At 36.6% G+C, this 17,270-nt stretch overlaps 1 protein-coding gene across 8 annotated transcripts in view; it reads right to left on the bottom strand.

Moving 5' to 3' along the window:
- PRKAG2 (protein kinase AMP-activated non-catalytic subunit gamma 2) overlaps positions 1 to 17,270 on the bottom strand; it is a 452,810-nt gene that overhangs the window by 9,895 nt on the left and 425,645 nt on the right. For all 8 annotated transcript variants that reach the window (XM_027840946.1, XM_027840942.1, XM_027840944.1 and 5 more), the window contains 6 exons: positions 11,800 to 11,845; positions 6,880 to 6,934; positions 5,429 to 5,555; positions 2,532 to 2,697; positions 1,669 to 1,706; positions 439 to 585 (listed from right to left, as the gene is read on the bottom strand). In XM_027840946.1, coding sequence (XP_027696747.1) covers positions 439 to 585; positions 1,669 to 1,706; positions 2,532 to 2,697; positions 5,429 to 5,555; positions 6,880 to 6,934; positions 11,800 to 11,845 — 579 coding nt within the window. The remainder of the gene's footprint in view (positions 1 to 438; positions 586 to 1,668; positions 1,707 to 2,531; positions 2,698 to 5,428; positions 5,556 to 6,879; positions 6,935 to 11,799; positions 11,846 to 17,270) is intronic.

Here is a 17,270-nt window from a genome sequence, read left to right on the forward strand (position 1 = left end):
AGAAACTGTTGGGAGATGATTAGGGTCATGCTTTACTTAGTTAATGTCACACACATTATATCTCACTACCACTGGAGGTTTCTGAGCAGAATTTGAATGAATACTTGTTGGGCACTTATGCTTTAGGTGGGAGCCAGATTCAGAGGTCTCTTCCAATTCTGAGATTTTATATCTTTAAGTTTTTTAAATATCCTGATGCAATGTATATGTGCTGTAACTATTTTTCTCAAGGACTTTTTTTTAAACTGTGAAAAGAATCTTTTAAATATTGTGGATTCAACTCTGCTATGAGAAGAAAAGAGATTTGTCCCAAACTGACTTTGAAGATTACCTTCCATAGTCTGTATTGTTTCAGAAGGAATTGAAGTACTATTTAGCACTGCCTCCTGCATGCTGACCTGAAAAAAGGTTTTACAGAAAGATACAAAGTGATCTCACCTCAGCTCTTACTATCCTATCCACGATGGTCTCCAGTGTTTCCAGCTTGCTGCACTTCACAACACCTTCAAAATATTGGGAACGGTGCTGAAGGGCTTGCGTCACTGTGATATCTAGGTTATTATATGTTTTTTCAGCAGCAAGGTTCTATGAAAAAGTAATTAAGAGTCAAATCCTATGATTTCAAATCACTCTAATGATAAAAAAAATTAGTAACTTAAAAAACCTAAACTACACATGCAACAGTTTTTTTGATGATTAAGTACCAAAGTAGAACAAAATGTTTCTACCAATTTATAATACAGCCAAAATTATTGTTACTGCATAGCTGTGATCAATAATAACTAGAGAATATATATTATTTTGTGTCTAATACTAATGCAACTGTTTCCTCTACCCCAAAATTAATGTTTCCTTTTTTTGGCTGCTAGTAAAGTATCATACTCTGATGGAATATGGACCAGTGGACCAATAGGTATACACAGGATTAACTTAACTAGCCAGAAAGCTGTCAGGGGGCCAGAGTGCCAAATGATCATTCACTTGCTTAGGAGTAATTTTAACTGTTCTAAGGGTGCTGGTTTATATTGTGGAAGGCTTGGGGAACCATATGCAGCCAACAATAATGCTAAGGGCAGGAGGAAATTCCTGGAGATCTGAATGACCTTGGAGGCTTCTAATGAATTCCAGAAAGCTCCTAGCAAAAGAATGGATTAAAACTTTAGTGGTGGGAGTACAATGGAATGGGGACAAACTTGCCTATAACCACCCTGGGGTTTCCTAGACTAATCAAGAATAGAGCCCCTGGAGGCAGTTCCCTGTGGTCTTTAAGGGTCCTTGGTTCAAATACATACCAATGAAGGCTTGTCTCAGAGTTAAGCCAGAAAGGCCTACAGTTACAAAACTGCTAAGGTATTTTCAATAACCTTCTATTGGTTAAACAGAGCCAACAATGCAACTAAAAATGGTATGCCATTATAGCATCTTATGGAATACATATATCCGAGCCCCCCCTTTTCATAAAAAACATAAAGAAAGAACGCATGGAGAAATGGATTATCAAAACATAGGAGTTTTAAATAAATGGGCTTTAACATTATTTCATTTAATAAAATTGGCTATTTTCATTTATAAAAGAAGTGAATAGCAGCAAAAAGCATAAATTAGTGACTAGATTAGGTTTTAAAATGCATTCTAGATCTGAGTTGTGAGAAAATAAAAAATACTTACTATAACATCAAATTTGGAATAAATATCTACAACTTTTCCTAGAAGTGAAAATGCACATTAGAAAAATGTATTAGACACAAATCAGAAGCTCATTTTCCTAATAGTCTTCATATGATACGTCAAAATAGGATCACTAGGAATAAAAAATTAAATATGTTTAAATGGTCATGAAATTACATATCTTAGTAGAGAATATGGAAATAAGGAGATAATATGATTATTTTCCTGGTCATCTTATTTGGATTCAGGGTTTACTTACCACATACAAATTAAATTGAAAAATTTAACTCAATTTACTTAAACATTTATTTAATACCCATAAGGCAGTGAAGTCATGGGATAGTAGATAGAGAACTGCCTCGGAATCATTTACACCTGGGTTCAAGGTTTTCTCCGGATACATATGAGTTGTAAGACCTTGGTTGGGCAAGTCAATTTAACCACTCAGGACCTTGGACAACATTTTAAGACCACAAGTTAAAAAGCAGAGGCCAATCTGCTTTGGTAGAGGGGATTTCTTCATTGGAGTTCCCTGTGCCAATGAAATTACATGTCTAGACCAAAAGAACCCCCAAACTCCTTATGTATAAAACACTATCCTAAGCTCTGCCCTGAAAGAGCTTACATTCCACTGTGGGGAATGCGATGTGCACATAAATACAATATAATATGAGAAGGGAGTGAACACCTTTCATTTGATACTTGACAGATTTCATGTTCTACATATATTTAATAAATCTTTATTTGATGTACTAAGTACCTAAGGATGCTTAGGACTAAGTGGCCTATAATTAAACATTTGTTTTCCATTTGTAGATAATAAAGTTTTTTCTATTCACATTGCCATGGTTAAATATACAAACCTGACTCATCCACAACAGGCAAAGCTGATATCCGTCTTTCTACAAATATATTCAAGGCTTTAATGATAGGAGTGTCTGGATGTATAAAGGCAATGTTGTGGTATGTTCCTATTCCAAGTTCATCTAGGTTCTGTTTCATGAAGGCAGGCTTTGGCATCTCAGACACCTAGACAGGAAGATAAATGTAGATGCTCCAGCAAACCAAAATACACCTTTGTGTTCAAATGCCCAGATTTGAGTGAAAAAGTAGGTATAAGCAAATTGAAGTTAGTCTTTTCTAACAATCTAACTGTATGTCTGAATTAACATGAAAAAGTTACACATAAAAATGTTATCATTTCTTCAAACAAATTTACGTTAAGATATTAAATACTGATATTTGGTACTGTTACATTTTTATAAAATATTGAATAAAATCAGGTGTTTAATATTGTTTTCTCCCCTCTCTCTTAGTTGGCTAAAAAATGGTGGGTAGAAGAAGGAAGCAACAGCTTTATTTAGGAAATTAAGACCTGTAGGCCACCAATTTTCCTTTGTTGCTAAGAATTCTATTTTGATCCTGCTGTCAGCATCAAATATTACTTAGTAAGGGCCCACATACCTACTACTCAAAGCATCTGTTGGTGGCTATTCTAGGCATAAACTAAATTAATCTTCATACCACTCCACCTCTATACACTGAATTCTCTTCTGAATGCTATCAGCTTACATGGATGAGCTAGTTACCTCAGAGAATAAAACAGGACTTAGACTTAAAAAAATAACTTTTCTTTCAAGGTGGGCTATTTTTAAAGGAGTAATAGGAGGAGGGAGAAATCAGAAGAGAAAGACCTAGGGGCATTTTTGACTATAACAAAACAAGGTCTACTGTTTGAAAAATCCACCTTTTAGAAAGGGTACAGTTGATTCCATCCTCCTGGTGTACCTTATAATTATCAGGAAAAGATGAACAATTAGAAGAAACAAAATGTTCAAGTCAAAGAGTTCATCAATATTCAAAGCATGAGAATCCTAGAAATTTAGAGAAAAAAGAAAGACCTATTAGGTCATCTAGTCCATCTTAGTATAGGAATTGTTCCGTACACTATATGATATCTTGGGCTTTTTTGGGTAAATATACAAAGGGGCAATATCACCTAAAGAAAATTATCTTTTAATTTGGTAAAGATTAGGCTCAAAATGTTTCATTAGATTTATATTTTCTTTTTTTTTTTTGAATTTTATCTAACTCCTAATTTTAATTCAAAAACCATGATTACCTAATTACCAAATTAGCCCAAATACAATGTGGTATAAGTATGTCATATAAAATGATTTTTAAACTTTGATTTGCTCCTTTCACAGTACTACAGCACCCAAAACACTTTATAACCTGGCCATCTGATTAAACTTCAACTACTAAGCTCTACTGTGTTCCTTAGAAAATGACTTAGAATAAAGTCTTTGCTTACCAGGAGACAGGCACTCTCTTTTAGGAATACTGAGTAATCTACTTTCCTTGTATAATTTTTTTTAATATCACATTTCTTTATTAAGCTTAATGTTCTACAAATCTCTCTAATCCTTCTCATTTTCCTCTTTAGCATCCATTTAAATATAAAAAGCAAAATTTGCATATTGAGCTTTTAGTCAAGTCATGGCAAAAGTCAAGGAAGGTTTTGGTCCCAAGCTTGGTTTGAAACACAAGCAAATCAAAAAGGCTCCATGGAAAAAAGGAGAAAAAGCACTGGCCTTGGAGTCAGAAGATCAGATCAAACTGCAGAGCTGTCGCATGATACCATTGTGAATTTGGGCAAGTCATTTAAACTCTAGGACCGTCAGCATCCTTATATGTAAAAGGGGTATGTGCTTGCATCACCTCACATGGATGTGAGGAAAGAGCTTTGTGAACAGACAAGTGTTAGTTAAGTGAGAGCCATTATCATTATGAACAATAACAAAATGTCTTTTCCAGCAATTCTCTCAAGCACTAAGCCTCCAATCCTGATGATAACGGGTAACCAGAAAGATCCCAGTGAGAGGGGCGTTTCACACTGGCTTGATGGACTTTTTTTCTAAAATGGAGCTCAGGTGAAAAAGACTAGAAAAGCATTTTTGTAGCAGATTAATATCTCATGACTTACATTAACTCTTCTGAACTATCACTAAGACTCTCACTATTTATGCTTACCATATTGCTTATATTTTCAAATTTAATGATAGAAGGTTTTCAAAAAAATCACTCATAACTAGTCAAGCTCCCGAATTATTTCTGTGTTTTTCTTCTGATTGCCAAACCACCACTTAGTGATAATTTTGAAGGAGTTTAAGTAGTGGGCATGTATCTATAACTGAGATCATCTCATTTCAAAGGCCACCAAATGTAGCCCACAAATTTACACCCCTAAATTTGGACCAGTATGACATTCTATTTCCTAAAAATTTTGCTTTCTTTGGGTTTCTCTGTTTCCACTCCACTTTAAAAAGTAACTCTGGCTATAACGTCTTTCTGTACAAATATTTCTAAAAACACAGCTCCATAAAGCACTAGAAAACACTGCATAATCTGCTTTCTTTTCTCATATGCTAATATTTCCACATACTTAAACAAAAGGATTTTTTCCAGGTCCCCTCTGTTTCTCTACATATTTTGTATGAGGGAGAGGAAAATAATTCAAATTAGATGTTAGAACTATACATATGACCATATTTGCAAGAAAAGTTAAACTGTTTATTGGCAAGAAGTCTGAGTATATGCCGTGAGTTTTGTATAGTGAGATGAGAAACAAGTTTAGAAATGAAGATTTCTCAACTAACAGTTTACCTTATTAATGGTGAGTGGTTTTATTTATTTGAAGTCAATTAATTGAAGCAAATGCAACTAATTATGTCTTGTAGAAATACTAAAAACTACTTACAAATAGCTGAAGAAACTTGAGTATTCTTTTGTGGGTAAGTATATAAAGTGCATTCCCACTGACAGGGTCGATAACTGGCAATCTGTGGATTTTATTTTTGATCAATGAGTATACAGCATCAAAGAGGCTGTGGAAAAAGCATCAAAGCTATTAGCAGATTCTGATGGTGGAGAAATCACAAGACTTTTAGAGCATTACCTAAAGAGAAACATTACAAAAACTTAAAACATGAATCAAATTTAAATGTGTTTTGAAAAATTTTTATACTGAAGAAGATCACAGCAAATTCACTTGTTTATATCTATGTAATGGAACCCAAATATGGATAGCACTTGATTTTTCACAGGGTATGTTAATAAATCTCAGATGCAAGTAAAGAAAGAGGTACGATGGAAATTTAAACATCTCCAGAGAAGCCAGTACAAGGAATGTCTAAAGTTAATCTAAAATTTTATCTGAAAATGAATAAGTGGTATACTTGCACACAAGATTGTTAGACACTAATCAAATATAATAAATGAACAGGTGTTTGGCATTAATGAGTTAATGGTTTCAATTCTGACCTTGTAGAAAATCAGGCATACCCTGTATGTCTAGGTCTCCTGTTCAACTCTGGGCCTTTCTTAAGGCTGCCTATAAGAAAGCCAGTGAGTGTACCTTTTTACTAGGATTTATACACAGAATCATCCCAGAGAATGTTACATGAAGGGCAGTTTGTTCTTTTGTTCATTTACAAATTAAAGCTTCTTAGACCATCATTAAACCTTTGAGCCATCAAAAGCTAATGTCCTTAGAACATGGAAGGAACTATCTAACTATGTTATGATGTTTCCTCTTTGTCAAACTGGATGTCAACCCTAAATTTACTCACTTTTTTTTTTTTTTTTTTGTTTGGTGAGGCAATCGGGGTTAAGTGATTTGCCCAGGGTCACACAGCTAGCAAGTGTCAAGTGTCTGAGGCTGGATTTGAACTCAGGTCCTCCTGACTCCAAGGCTGGAGCTCTATGCACTGCGCCACCTCGCTGCCCCAATTTATTCACTTTTAAAATTTCAATTTGGCTAGTGACATGCCTTTAGAATTTAATGACAGGTTTTACATAACTGTCAATTTATCATACCAATAATTTTTTTCTTTGATATATTTAATAATTTCGTTAAATAGTTCCCAATTACATTTAAATTTTTTAACATTCATTTAAAATTTTTTTACATTCCAATTTCCCTCCCTCTCACTCCTCACCCATCCCTCGAGAAGACAAACAATATGATATTGACTATACATGTGAATTCATATAAAACATATTTCCATATTACCTATGTTGCAAAGGAAAACACAAAAAACCCCAAGAAAAACAGAGTGAAAACTTATGCTTCAATCTGCACTCAGTTCCATACTAACAAAATAGATAACACTGAATAAGTATTTTTTTAAAGTTAAAAAATAAGCTTACCTTGCATCTGGGGATATATTCACTAAAGGCTTAAATGTTTCTTGTAAATAAAGTTCTGTATTTAAGAAAAGAAAATCTGTAGTTAGCAAGATGATCTACACAGTTTATTACTGGCACATAAATTAAGCATCTCTATAAATTCTTGGACTAAAATTAAAAGGATGAATAGCTCCAATCAAAGAAATGCAACTCATTCAAAGATTTTGTGTTAAATTATATTTACATAGTGTTAAAAAAAAAACCCAACCTTCTAGATTCTACTTTGGTGAGCTACCCTTAAAGGAAAATTAAATATTTAAAAAACAATATCACAAAAGACACTAAAAATCTGGAACTAAGATCAAATAATATGATCATCATACCAGCAGAGGTCACTAGAACTCCATAATGTAATATCTTGAAAAAAAATACTGCATTAAACATTTGCAGGTTAAGAGTCAAATTCTAGACCAAATTCAGTAATAGAAAACATCAAAGTGACAACTATATCATTTTGCTATACTAGAATTTTGTTTTATTGAACACCATTTAAAATGAGTGGCCGTCAGCCAGGCCTTGAGAATTTTTCTCTAACACAAGTTTTCACTGTGATGATACTTGTTGTACTAAATTTTTCCCTTAAATCCAACAGATTAATACTCGTCTAGGAACTCACTGTAATCTATTCATATACTGGGACTTAGCATAAAGAGACTTTGTCTTCAGGCTTAAATTATAAAAGTACCAAAATGATCCAGGTAAAGTGTTTCTCCAAAGTTATCAATGGTCCCTTCATGTCTTTCTCTCAGTTCTCATCTTTGACCTCTCCGAAACCTTTGATAATGCTGATCATGCTGTGTCTAGGCTTCTGTGACAGTGCTCTTTCCTGGTTCTCGTTCTACCACTTCTTCTAAGTCTCCTTTGCTGGATATTCATCTAGGTCATGACCACTAATCGTAGGTGGCCCTTGAAGCTTTGTCCTGGGACAAAGCTTTTCTTCTCCCTCTATCCTATTTTACTTGGAGAGCTCATCAGCTTTCATAGATTCAACCATCACCTTTTATGCAGATGATTCTCAGATCCATTTATCCAGTTTTAAGCACTGCCCTGACCTTTAGTCTTGCAACTCCAACTGCCTATTAGACAACTTGAACTCATATCTAAAACTGAACTCATTATCTTTTCTCTCTCCCAACTCTGCTGTCTTCCAAACCTCCCTATTACTGTGTGGGGCACCATCATCCTACCAGTCACCCAGGCTTCTCTATTGAGGAGTCAGTTTTGGCTCTTCACTCTTACTCACGCCTGCCATATCCAATCTATTGCCACATCTGGTCATTTCTACTTTCACGATACCTCTTGCATACCCCTCTTTTCTCCTCTGACATAGCTGCCACCCTGGTTCAGGGTGGTTCATCCCCTCAAACTTGAACTACTGCAATAGCCTTCTGATTAATGTTCCTGCCTCAAATCTCTCCTCAATTTGGTCCATTCTCTACTCAGCTACCAAAGTGATCTGCCTAAATTGCAGGCCTGGTCACGTCACTCTCCTCCACCCCTCTTATTCAAATTCCATTGGCTCCCCATTACATCCAGGATCAAACATAAAATACTCCGTTTGGCTTTTAAAGTCATTTCCAAGAAAGGAAGGAAACAAGCATTTATTAAGCACCTACCATACACAAGGCACTGTGCTAAGTGCTTTACAAATATTATCTCATTTAATCTTCATAACAATACTGGGAAGAAGGTGCTATCATGACCCCCCATTTTACAGATGAGGAAACTGAAGCAGACAGTAGTTAAGTGACTTGCTCAGGATCACACAGACAGTAAGTGTCTAATGGCAGATTTGACCTTAGGTCTTCCTGTCTCCAGGTGCAGTATTCTATTCACTTCACCATCTAGCTGCTAACCTGGCTCATTCCTACCTTCGTTACCCCTTTCAACTTAATAATCCAACAATACCGGCCTGCTTGCTGTAACTTTAATAGGATATACCACTTCCCAGATCCCTGATTTTTCACTGGCTGTCCCCCATGCCTGGAAATCTCTCCCTCCTCATCTCCACCCCAAAATTTCCCTAGCTTCCTTTAAGTCTCTAACTCAAATTCTTCTGAAATTACCATCTATTTACCCTGTATATATCTTACATGTTTGTTTGCATGCTGTCTCCCCTGTTAAAAATGTGAGCTCCTTGAGGGCAGGGTATGTTTTTGTCTTTGAGTTCCTAGTACTCGGCACAGTGCCTGGCACTTGACTTTTGCTGTTAAAATGGTTCCAGGATGTAGATTTTTAACTTGGAGTTCCTAAATAGATTTCTGGGGGTCCATGAACTTGGATGGCAAAATTACATCTTTATTTTCTCTAACTTCTAAATAAAATTTAGGATTTCTTTCAATTGAAATTTTTTTTTTTAAAAAAGAATCTTATTCTGAGAAGGGGTCCATAGATTTCACCAGTCTGCCAAAGGGATCCATAACATAAAAAAGGGCAAGAACTTCTGTTCTAGTTCATGGACCCCAAGGACAGCATTATAGCTGTTGATGTGATATTTAATTTCTTTAGCCTGACTTTCTACAGATCATTTTGAGTATCATCATTTATGAAAATAATTTTACCTCTAAATGAAACTTCCAAATAAGTCATTTGAATACCATCTTTGAATGACAATAACTACTTTAGGAATTCCATTTAGGGAGTTATACACAGTAATATGGGATCCAAAGAATGCTCAGTGTATGCAGAGTGTCAAGTTAAACTCTGCAGCCTCAGATGCAGTAATCTACGAAGGAGACACATTTGGTTTCTCTAATCAGTTTCTCTCACTAACCCAGTATCTTTCTACAATAAGGTTGGTTTCCTCATTATCTGCTTAACATGCCACATTATTTTCCACTACTAGACTCTCATACTATTTGCTTTTTTCTGGAATTTACTTTCCCTTCCTCCCTGTTCTAAATCCTAACTTATTTTGAAAACAGTTTCATGATTCATCTCCCAGAAGCCCTTGATGACTTGCCCTACCTTGCCCATTCTGATCTAACTATATACAATCCGAATCACATTGTCTCCTATTTGGTTTTGTTCACTTGTAACATCTGGGTTTATCATGTATGTGTGTCTTGCTTCCCTTACTCAACTTTAACTAACCAAGGGAAAGGGGTCTAAGGGGAGGTGTTCTGGTAAATGCTTCACAACCAGTTCTCCAGGAAAAAAAAATTTTTGCACAACACATTTTAAAGTTTAATCTGCATTATTAACATTTTATCCATCACTTTCTTAAGCATAGACAATCAATAAAACAATAAACCAAACCCTGATTTGCACTTCTGCAAATACTGACGCATAAATGCTCACTTTCAAAATTTAACAATCAGCTCTTGAGAGACAACACAACCTGGCTCTAACACATCCCTGAGGCCACCTTTTCTAGTACTTCATTTGTATTCCACATAGCCCCAACTATGTTCCTACATACAGCAGACACCCAATAAATGCTTCTTGAATTAAGCAAAGTAATATAGTTATGATCAGATTTTAACAAAGACTAATTTCATAGTTATGCAATTAATTTCCTTGCAAATGGTTTATATCAGATAAGAGCATTCTAGCAGCGGATAATATGGCAAAACAAACAAACTTCAAGTACAAGCTCTTCCTGGGGAAAATTCTATTAAAGGTGAAAAGACATATTTCAGGTAACATGACTCAAATAACCTAGTTCAGGGATCATTTATGTAGCATTTTTTAGAAAACCGTAAGATAAGATAATTGTTGTTGCTCAGTTATTTTTCAGTTGTGTCCGACTCTTCATGACCCCATTTGGGGTTTTCTTGGCAAAGATACCGGAGTGGTTTGCCATTTCCTTCTCCAGCTCATTTTACAGATGAGGAAAGTGAGGCAAACAGGGTTAAGTGACTTGCCCAGGGTCACACAGCTTGTATAAGTGACTGAGGCCAGATCTGAACTCAGAAAGATGAATCTTTCTGACTCCAGGCCTGGCATTTTACCCACTGTGCCACCTAAAAGATAATTATTAACTTTTAAATAAAAGTATATACATATTTCTTCTAAGGCAACTATTCTTTCTACACCTTTAGCACAAAGATAAATATTTAATGGTAACAGCAGCAGTATGGTATTGTGGAAAGCATCCTGGACCAAGGACAAGTCACTTATCTTCTTCTGTATCTTTGGTTTTCTCATGTGAAAAATGGGGATAAATATTTGCACCCTACACTAAACTGAGTTGTTGCAAGGAAAGTGTTTTATAAATTGGTGTTATACAAATGTGAGGTAGTATTACTTTAATTTGAGAATGTAAATTTAGTATAAGAATTGCCTGGAATAAAGGGCTCTGTATTAAAAGTAGTTACTGATTGAAGATGATGACGCTGATGATGACTTCTACGTGGCACGTTAAGGTTTATAATATTCTTACACTCTATCTATCACAATTGATCCGTGAGACAACCTGTGAAGTGGGTAATCTCTTACTCATTTTACATTTCAGAATCCAAAGTCACCCTCTTAAAAGAAATACCTACCTTACTGCTTAGCAATTACAAAAAAATTCGTGCCCCACATAATTTATAAAGCCTTCTGCAATCACTCTGTGAAAACAGCTGAGTGAACCAGGCCCATTTTGCACAGGGAAGCAGAGGCCAAGGTAATTCAAGTAATTTGCTCAAGGTTATATAACACAGGAAACCATTGCTGAATTTGAATCTGTTACTTAATGGATTTCGCTGCCTTCTGTTACACACCAACCAAATCTCTATTCTGAAAGGGAAAAAAATGCTGTTTTCATTAACATGTTTTATTCTTGAATAGAGAGAAAAGGAACTGAAGGGGGAAAGGTCTATTTACATAGAAAGCCTAAGTCAAAAATTTTTTTTACAAGACATTAGATTCTTAGCAATTAAATATGATGCTTACCCCTCCACGTTTCAATTTTATGTTCTTCTAATTCATAAATCTGTACCTGAAACAAGGAAGGAAAAGTCTTTTGCATGTGTCTATTTACATATGGGAAACACCAGGCAAGAAAAAAAGGATATTCTGATAGATGCAACAACCTCATTAGAAACCAACAATTCAGCAGATAATTAAGATGAAAATTCTGGAATGCTGTGAGATGAAGTGAGAAATATATAAAGTGTTTTGAGTTGCTTAAGAAAATGCTCTATAAATTCAAAGTATACATACTAAATCAGTACCTTGTTATATAAACTTTAGTTCACAAAATCTTCTAACTTATTAAGTCTGAATTACAGCATTCACAGTGTCTTTTTCTAAGGACATGGAAGATAACATTTTTGAGAATGAAAGAAAAACCACCAATAAAGTCACAGGCTGAAAGTGAGTTTAGTGATATACCATTATTTACTACGCGGACTCTATCAGCCACACAAATTTTTCCTGAGTACCTGCTACAAACTGAGCACTATTCTTGTTGCTAAGGAGTTTACAGAAGTAAGACATGTTCTCTACTATTAAGAAGGTAAAAATGAAGTTGGGGAGACAAGCTATATACACATGAAATAATCAAGTAGTGTGGCCGGGAAGAGCTTCAAAGAGCCCTTCCAGCATGGCTGGTAGCCTGTAAACATGGGAGGTGGGAGACAAGAATCCTGCAGCACAGCACTGGTGGGCTTCATCTTTGGAGGGAACTTGTGAACTGATGAGATCACAGACTGATTTTAGTATTTTAGTCTTAAGTACTAGGAACAATATGGTTACCTTTAACAAATGTGGTAACAGCCTCCAAGTACTATAGAAACTCAAGGAAGAGTAGACTATAAGGAAGTGCTGACCTATATTGGACCTTAAAGGAAAGGCCATCTGGGAGGGGAAAGGAGGAGCAATGTAGATGAAGGCACAAAGATAGGAAAGGGACGTTTGTTGGATAGAGAGGATATCACCCTGAGTATAAGTGTCGAACATTTGTTTTGGAGAAAAAAGGAGTAAAATAGGAAATATGATTATGGAGGTCTTGAAAAACCTGATAGGTCAATCTGAATACATAGTGCTAGATCCTGACTGAGAAGGCATAATTTCTGATTCTACATTTTTAGCCAAGCTACATTTAGTCAAATGAAGTGATAAGAGTAGATTAAGATCTCCAAAGGAGGCTATATAGAGAAAAGAGGGCAGAGGGCTGAGCAAAGAAGGAAGAAGAACAAGTCGAGGAGACAGAGAAGTTGGAGAAGTTGGAAGAGGCAGGAATGCTCCAGAAGCCAACAGTTAATACCCTGAATATACAGTAGCAACTGATCTGCTATCGTATGCTCAAGATTAGGTATAAATAAATACCTCATCTAATAGATGAATCTCTATGGGTTATAGTGCCAAAATGGAAAATCTGCTGTTAGATTAGAATCTTTCATCTATTGCTAGTAAATGCACCAGTGATAAAACTAACAAAAGAAAAAAAGGCTTTTGATGGACTGTCCCAATTGCATCACCAATCAAGTATTTATTAAGCACCCATTAGGGTCAGATGCTGTGCTAGTTGCTGAAGACACAAAAATAAGACAATCCCTACCCTCAAATTCTATCCTACACTCACATTTTAACAGGTAAGCAATATACCCATATGTAGGTATATACAAAGCACATTCAGGTAGGGTGATCTTTCAGGGGAAAGGAATTAACTGCTGGGAGGATCAGGAAAGACCTCATGAAAAAGGTGGTGAATGCTTGAACTGAGTCCTGAAGGAAACCAGGGATTCCAAGATGCAGAGATGAGGAGAGTGAATTCTAGGTATGGGAAACAGCCAGGGCAAAGGTCAAGACATGGGAAATTGAATTCCATGTGTGAGGAAGAGCAAGAAGGCCAGTTTGGTTACCAGGGGGTGGGGAACCTGCAGCCTCAAGGCCACACGTGGCCCTCTAGGTCCTCAAGTACAGCCCTTGGAATGAGTCCAAACTTCACAGAACAAATCCTTTTATGGAGAATCATCAAGGGAAGGAGTGAAGGAGTAAAGCGGGCCTAGGGCAGAGCCTTGGAGGATATCCACAATTGGTAGGTATGACATGAACGAAGATCCAGCAAAGGAGACTGAAGAATGGACAACGTAGAAGGAGACCAACGAGATAGCAATGTCATGAAACCCAGAGAAGAGAAAGTATCCCAGTGAAAACGGTAGTCATCAGGGTAAATGATGCAGAGAAGTGAAAGGACTGAGGAAAGGCCATCAGATGTTGCAATTTAGAGATCATCGCTATGTTTGGAGAGAACAATTTTAATTGAGTGCTGAGATTCAAAGCCAGATCTTGGAGGGTTCAGAAAGCAGGAACAATAGAGGAAATGGAAGCAGTAAAAGTAGACAAGTTTTTCACAAGACATTGGCTGAGAATATAGGATGATACTTGGAGAGATGGGAGGATGTTCATTAAGGATAGAGGAGATTTGCACATATTTGTTAACAGGAGGTAGAGTCAGTAGACATGGAGAGATTGAAGATTTGAGAGTGAGAGGGCAATCTGATAGAAAAGAGGGGGATGGGATCAAGGATACATTAGAAGGGTTGCCCTTGAGTAGAATGGCCACCTATTCATAAGAGACTGGATTAAAGGAGAAAATTGTAGGAGAGGATATGAAGGGTTTGTGATATGAGGAGAAGAAGAGAAGAGAGAGCTTGTGGTAAATGACCTAAAGCTACTACATGTATAAAGTTTCTTAACACTAGAAATAATTAATAAAGTAATTAAAATTTTATGGCTGATAGGGGTTTTAGAGAGATCATCGTGTCCAATCACATCAATTTATAGATAAAAAATTTTAATCCCAAAGAGATAAGGTAACTTGTCCAGATCACACAGCTAATTAGTATAAAAATTCAGACTAGAAACTCTATTTCCCAATTCCTAGTCCTATGCTTACACCTTTGCATCATGCTGTAGTCACCAGAGAGAAGTTAAAATGAAAATAACTCTGAGGTTCACACCCATTAGATTGGCAAAAATGCCAAAAAACAAAATAATAAATGCTAGAAGGGTTTTGGGAAGACAGGTACATTGATGCACTGTTGGTGGAGTTGTGAATTCATTCTATCATCTGGAAAACAATTTGGATCTAAAGTAGAAAGGTCACTAAAGTGTACACACCCTTTCATTTCACTACTGGGCTTATATCCTAAGGAAATCAGAGACAGAAGGAAAGGTCCCACAAATGCAAAAATAGTTATAGCAGCAGTTTCTGTAGTAGCAAAAACAAAAAACTGGAAACAAAATAAGTAATCCATTAATTGGGTAATGGCAGAGTAACCTGTAGTGTGTAAATGAAATGGAATATCACTGTGCTTAAAGAAATGAAGAACTCAGAGAAACTTGGAAAGATACGTATGAACTAATACACAGTAAAGATAAGCAGAACCAAGAGAACAAGACATAGTGACTCCAATAATACAAAAGAAAAAGGACTGAAAACTTCTGAATTCTTAATAATGCAGTAACAAATTTTGTCTCCGGAGGACTGATAGTAAATCATCCCTCCAGTACCTCCACAGGTGTGGCCTAAAGGTACAGAATAAAGCACACGATGGCCTATCGTTAGGGTTTTATGCTTAACTTCTTTTTTACAAAGGATTCATGAGGGGAATGTAGTGCATTGGGAAGGGATGGTGATGTAAAATTATCAATAAAACATTTACTCCTTAAAGAATCTTTTAAGGACAATTTTGACAATTATATGAAGATTGGCAAGGGGAGAGACTAGAGGAGAGAAGAAGGTCAATTAAGAAACTATGATAGTAATCTTGGTAAGTGCTAGTTAGAAGCTGAACCTGACTGGGTTGGTTACCACGTAAACAAAGAAAAGAGATAAATGGGAGAGATGTGGAGGCAAAAGTGACAGGATTCTACTTTGCATCTTCAGCTCTGCCTAGTTTCAACTCCATGGAACAAGATGCCCCTCCCAGGATAAGGTCATCACTTCTGATTTCACCACCATGCTCCTAACTCAGCCTGGGATATTCAACACTTTCCTACTTCCCTCAGCCTCTTCTTCTCTTTGACTGGAGGGCTGGAGAGTGGTACACTCAACTCCACCCAAAGCCATCCTTTGGAGAGGGCAGAACCTGAACATTGCAGCTCACTCCACAATGCATTTGCAGCTCTGTTTGGTCTAAACTCCACAGAACAAGATGGCTCCTGGTTTCCGTTCCCTCCCCTCACCCTCCACACACAATTTCCAGCTTCCTTTTGTATATTTTCTTCTCCCATTAGATTGTAAGCTCCACAAAGGCAGGGAATATCTTTTTCTTATTTGTATCCCCAGCACTTAGCACAGTGCCAGGCACATAGCCGAAGCTTATTAACTATTTATTAAGTTGAATTGAATTGGTGGCTAATTTGACATGGGGAGTAAGGAAGCGTAGAAAGGAGAAGGTCCAAGATGAGCTCTAGGAGTTACCCAAGTTTAGAGACTGGGAGTGTCCTGTAACAGCCAAAAAAGCTAATTTAATCTTAGGTTCCATTAAGAGAGATATTATGTCTAGGATTAGGGAGAGGATGGCCAAACTGTCCTCTTCTCTGGTCAGAGCACATCTAGAATATACTAAAATATAGTGGAATTCTATTCTGGGTACCATAGTTGAGGAGGGGCACTGATAAGTTAGAAAGTAGGTGATGAAAGACATCATGGTCATGTATATGAGGATTGGTTTAAGGAAAAGGGAATGTTTAACCTGGAGAAGACTCAGGGGAGACCCAATGGCTGTCTTCAAGTATTTTAAGTGGTTTTATGGGAATTATTAGACTTATTCTGCTGGCTCCAGGGACCCTCTAGCAGCAATAAGTAGAAGGAGAAAAGACACAGATTTAAGTCTGATGTAAGAAAACACTTTCTAACAAGATGAGGTATTCAAAAGTGGAATGGATTTTGCCTCAGGAACCTAGGAGATTCTGCCCTCACTAGTGGTCTTTAAACAAAGTTCTGATGGTCACTTCATGATTATATTATAGGGGAGATTCTTGTTCAGGCATGGCTTAGAATGAATGAACTCTGTGGCCCCTTCCAACTCCAAGACTCTGTGATTCTGGTATGATCCAACAAAGGAGACTAAGGAGCAGTTAGGGAGAAGGAGAACCATGTGAAAATGATATCATAGAAATCAAGGCAGGAGAAAGTAGCCAGGAGGAGGGATGTGCAAGAGTTTGAAAAGCTAAAGAAAGGACAAGGAAGATGAGGCCTAAGAAGAGGCCATTAACATTTAATCAATTAAAAGAACACTAGCAACTTTTGGGATATCAGTTCTGGTAGTGAGATAATAATAATAATGATGATGATGATGATGATGATGATGATACTTCTGATCTTAGAGACTTAGTAAGGGCACTGATGTTGAGTGATCACACATCCTGTGGTCATACAGTCAGCATGTGGCAGAGGCAGAATGGGAAAC

The sequence above is a fragment of the Vombatus ursinus genome, unplaced genomic scaffold, assembly GCF_900497805.2.
Source record: "Vombatus ursinus unplaced genomic scaffold, bare-nosed wombat genome assembly UNPS02014852.1, whole genome shotgun sequence".
Lineage (NCBI taxonomy): Eukaryota > Metazoa > Chordata > Mammalia > Diprotodontia > Vombatidae > Vombatus > Vombatus ursinus.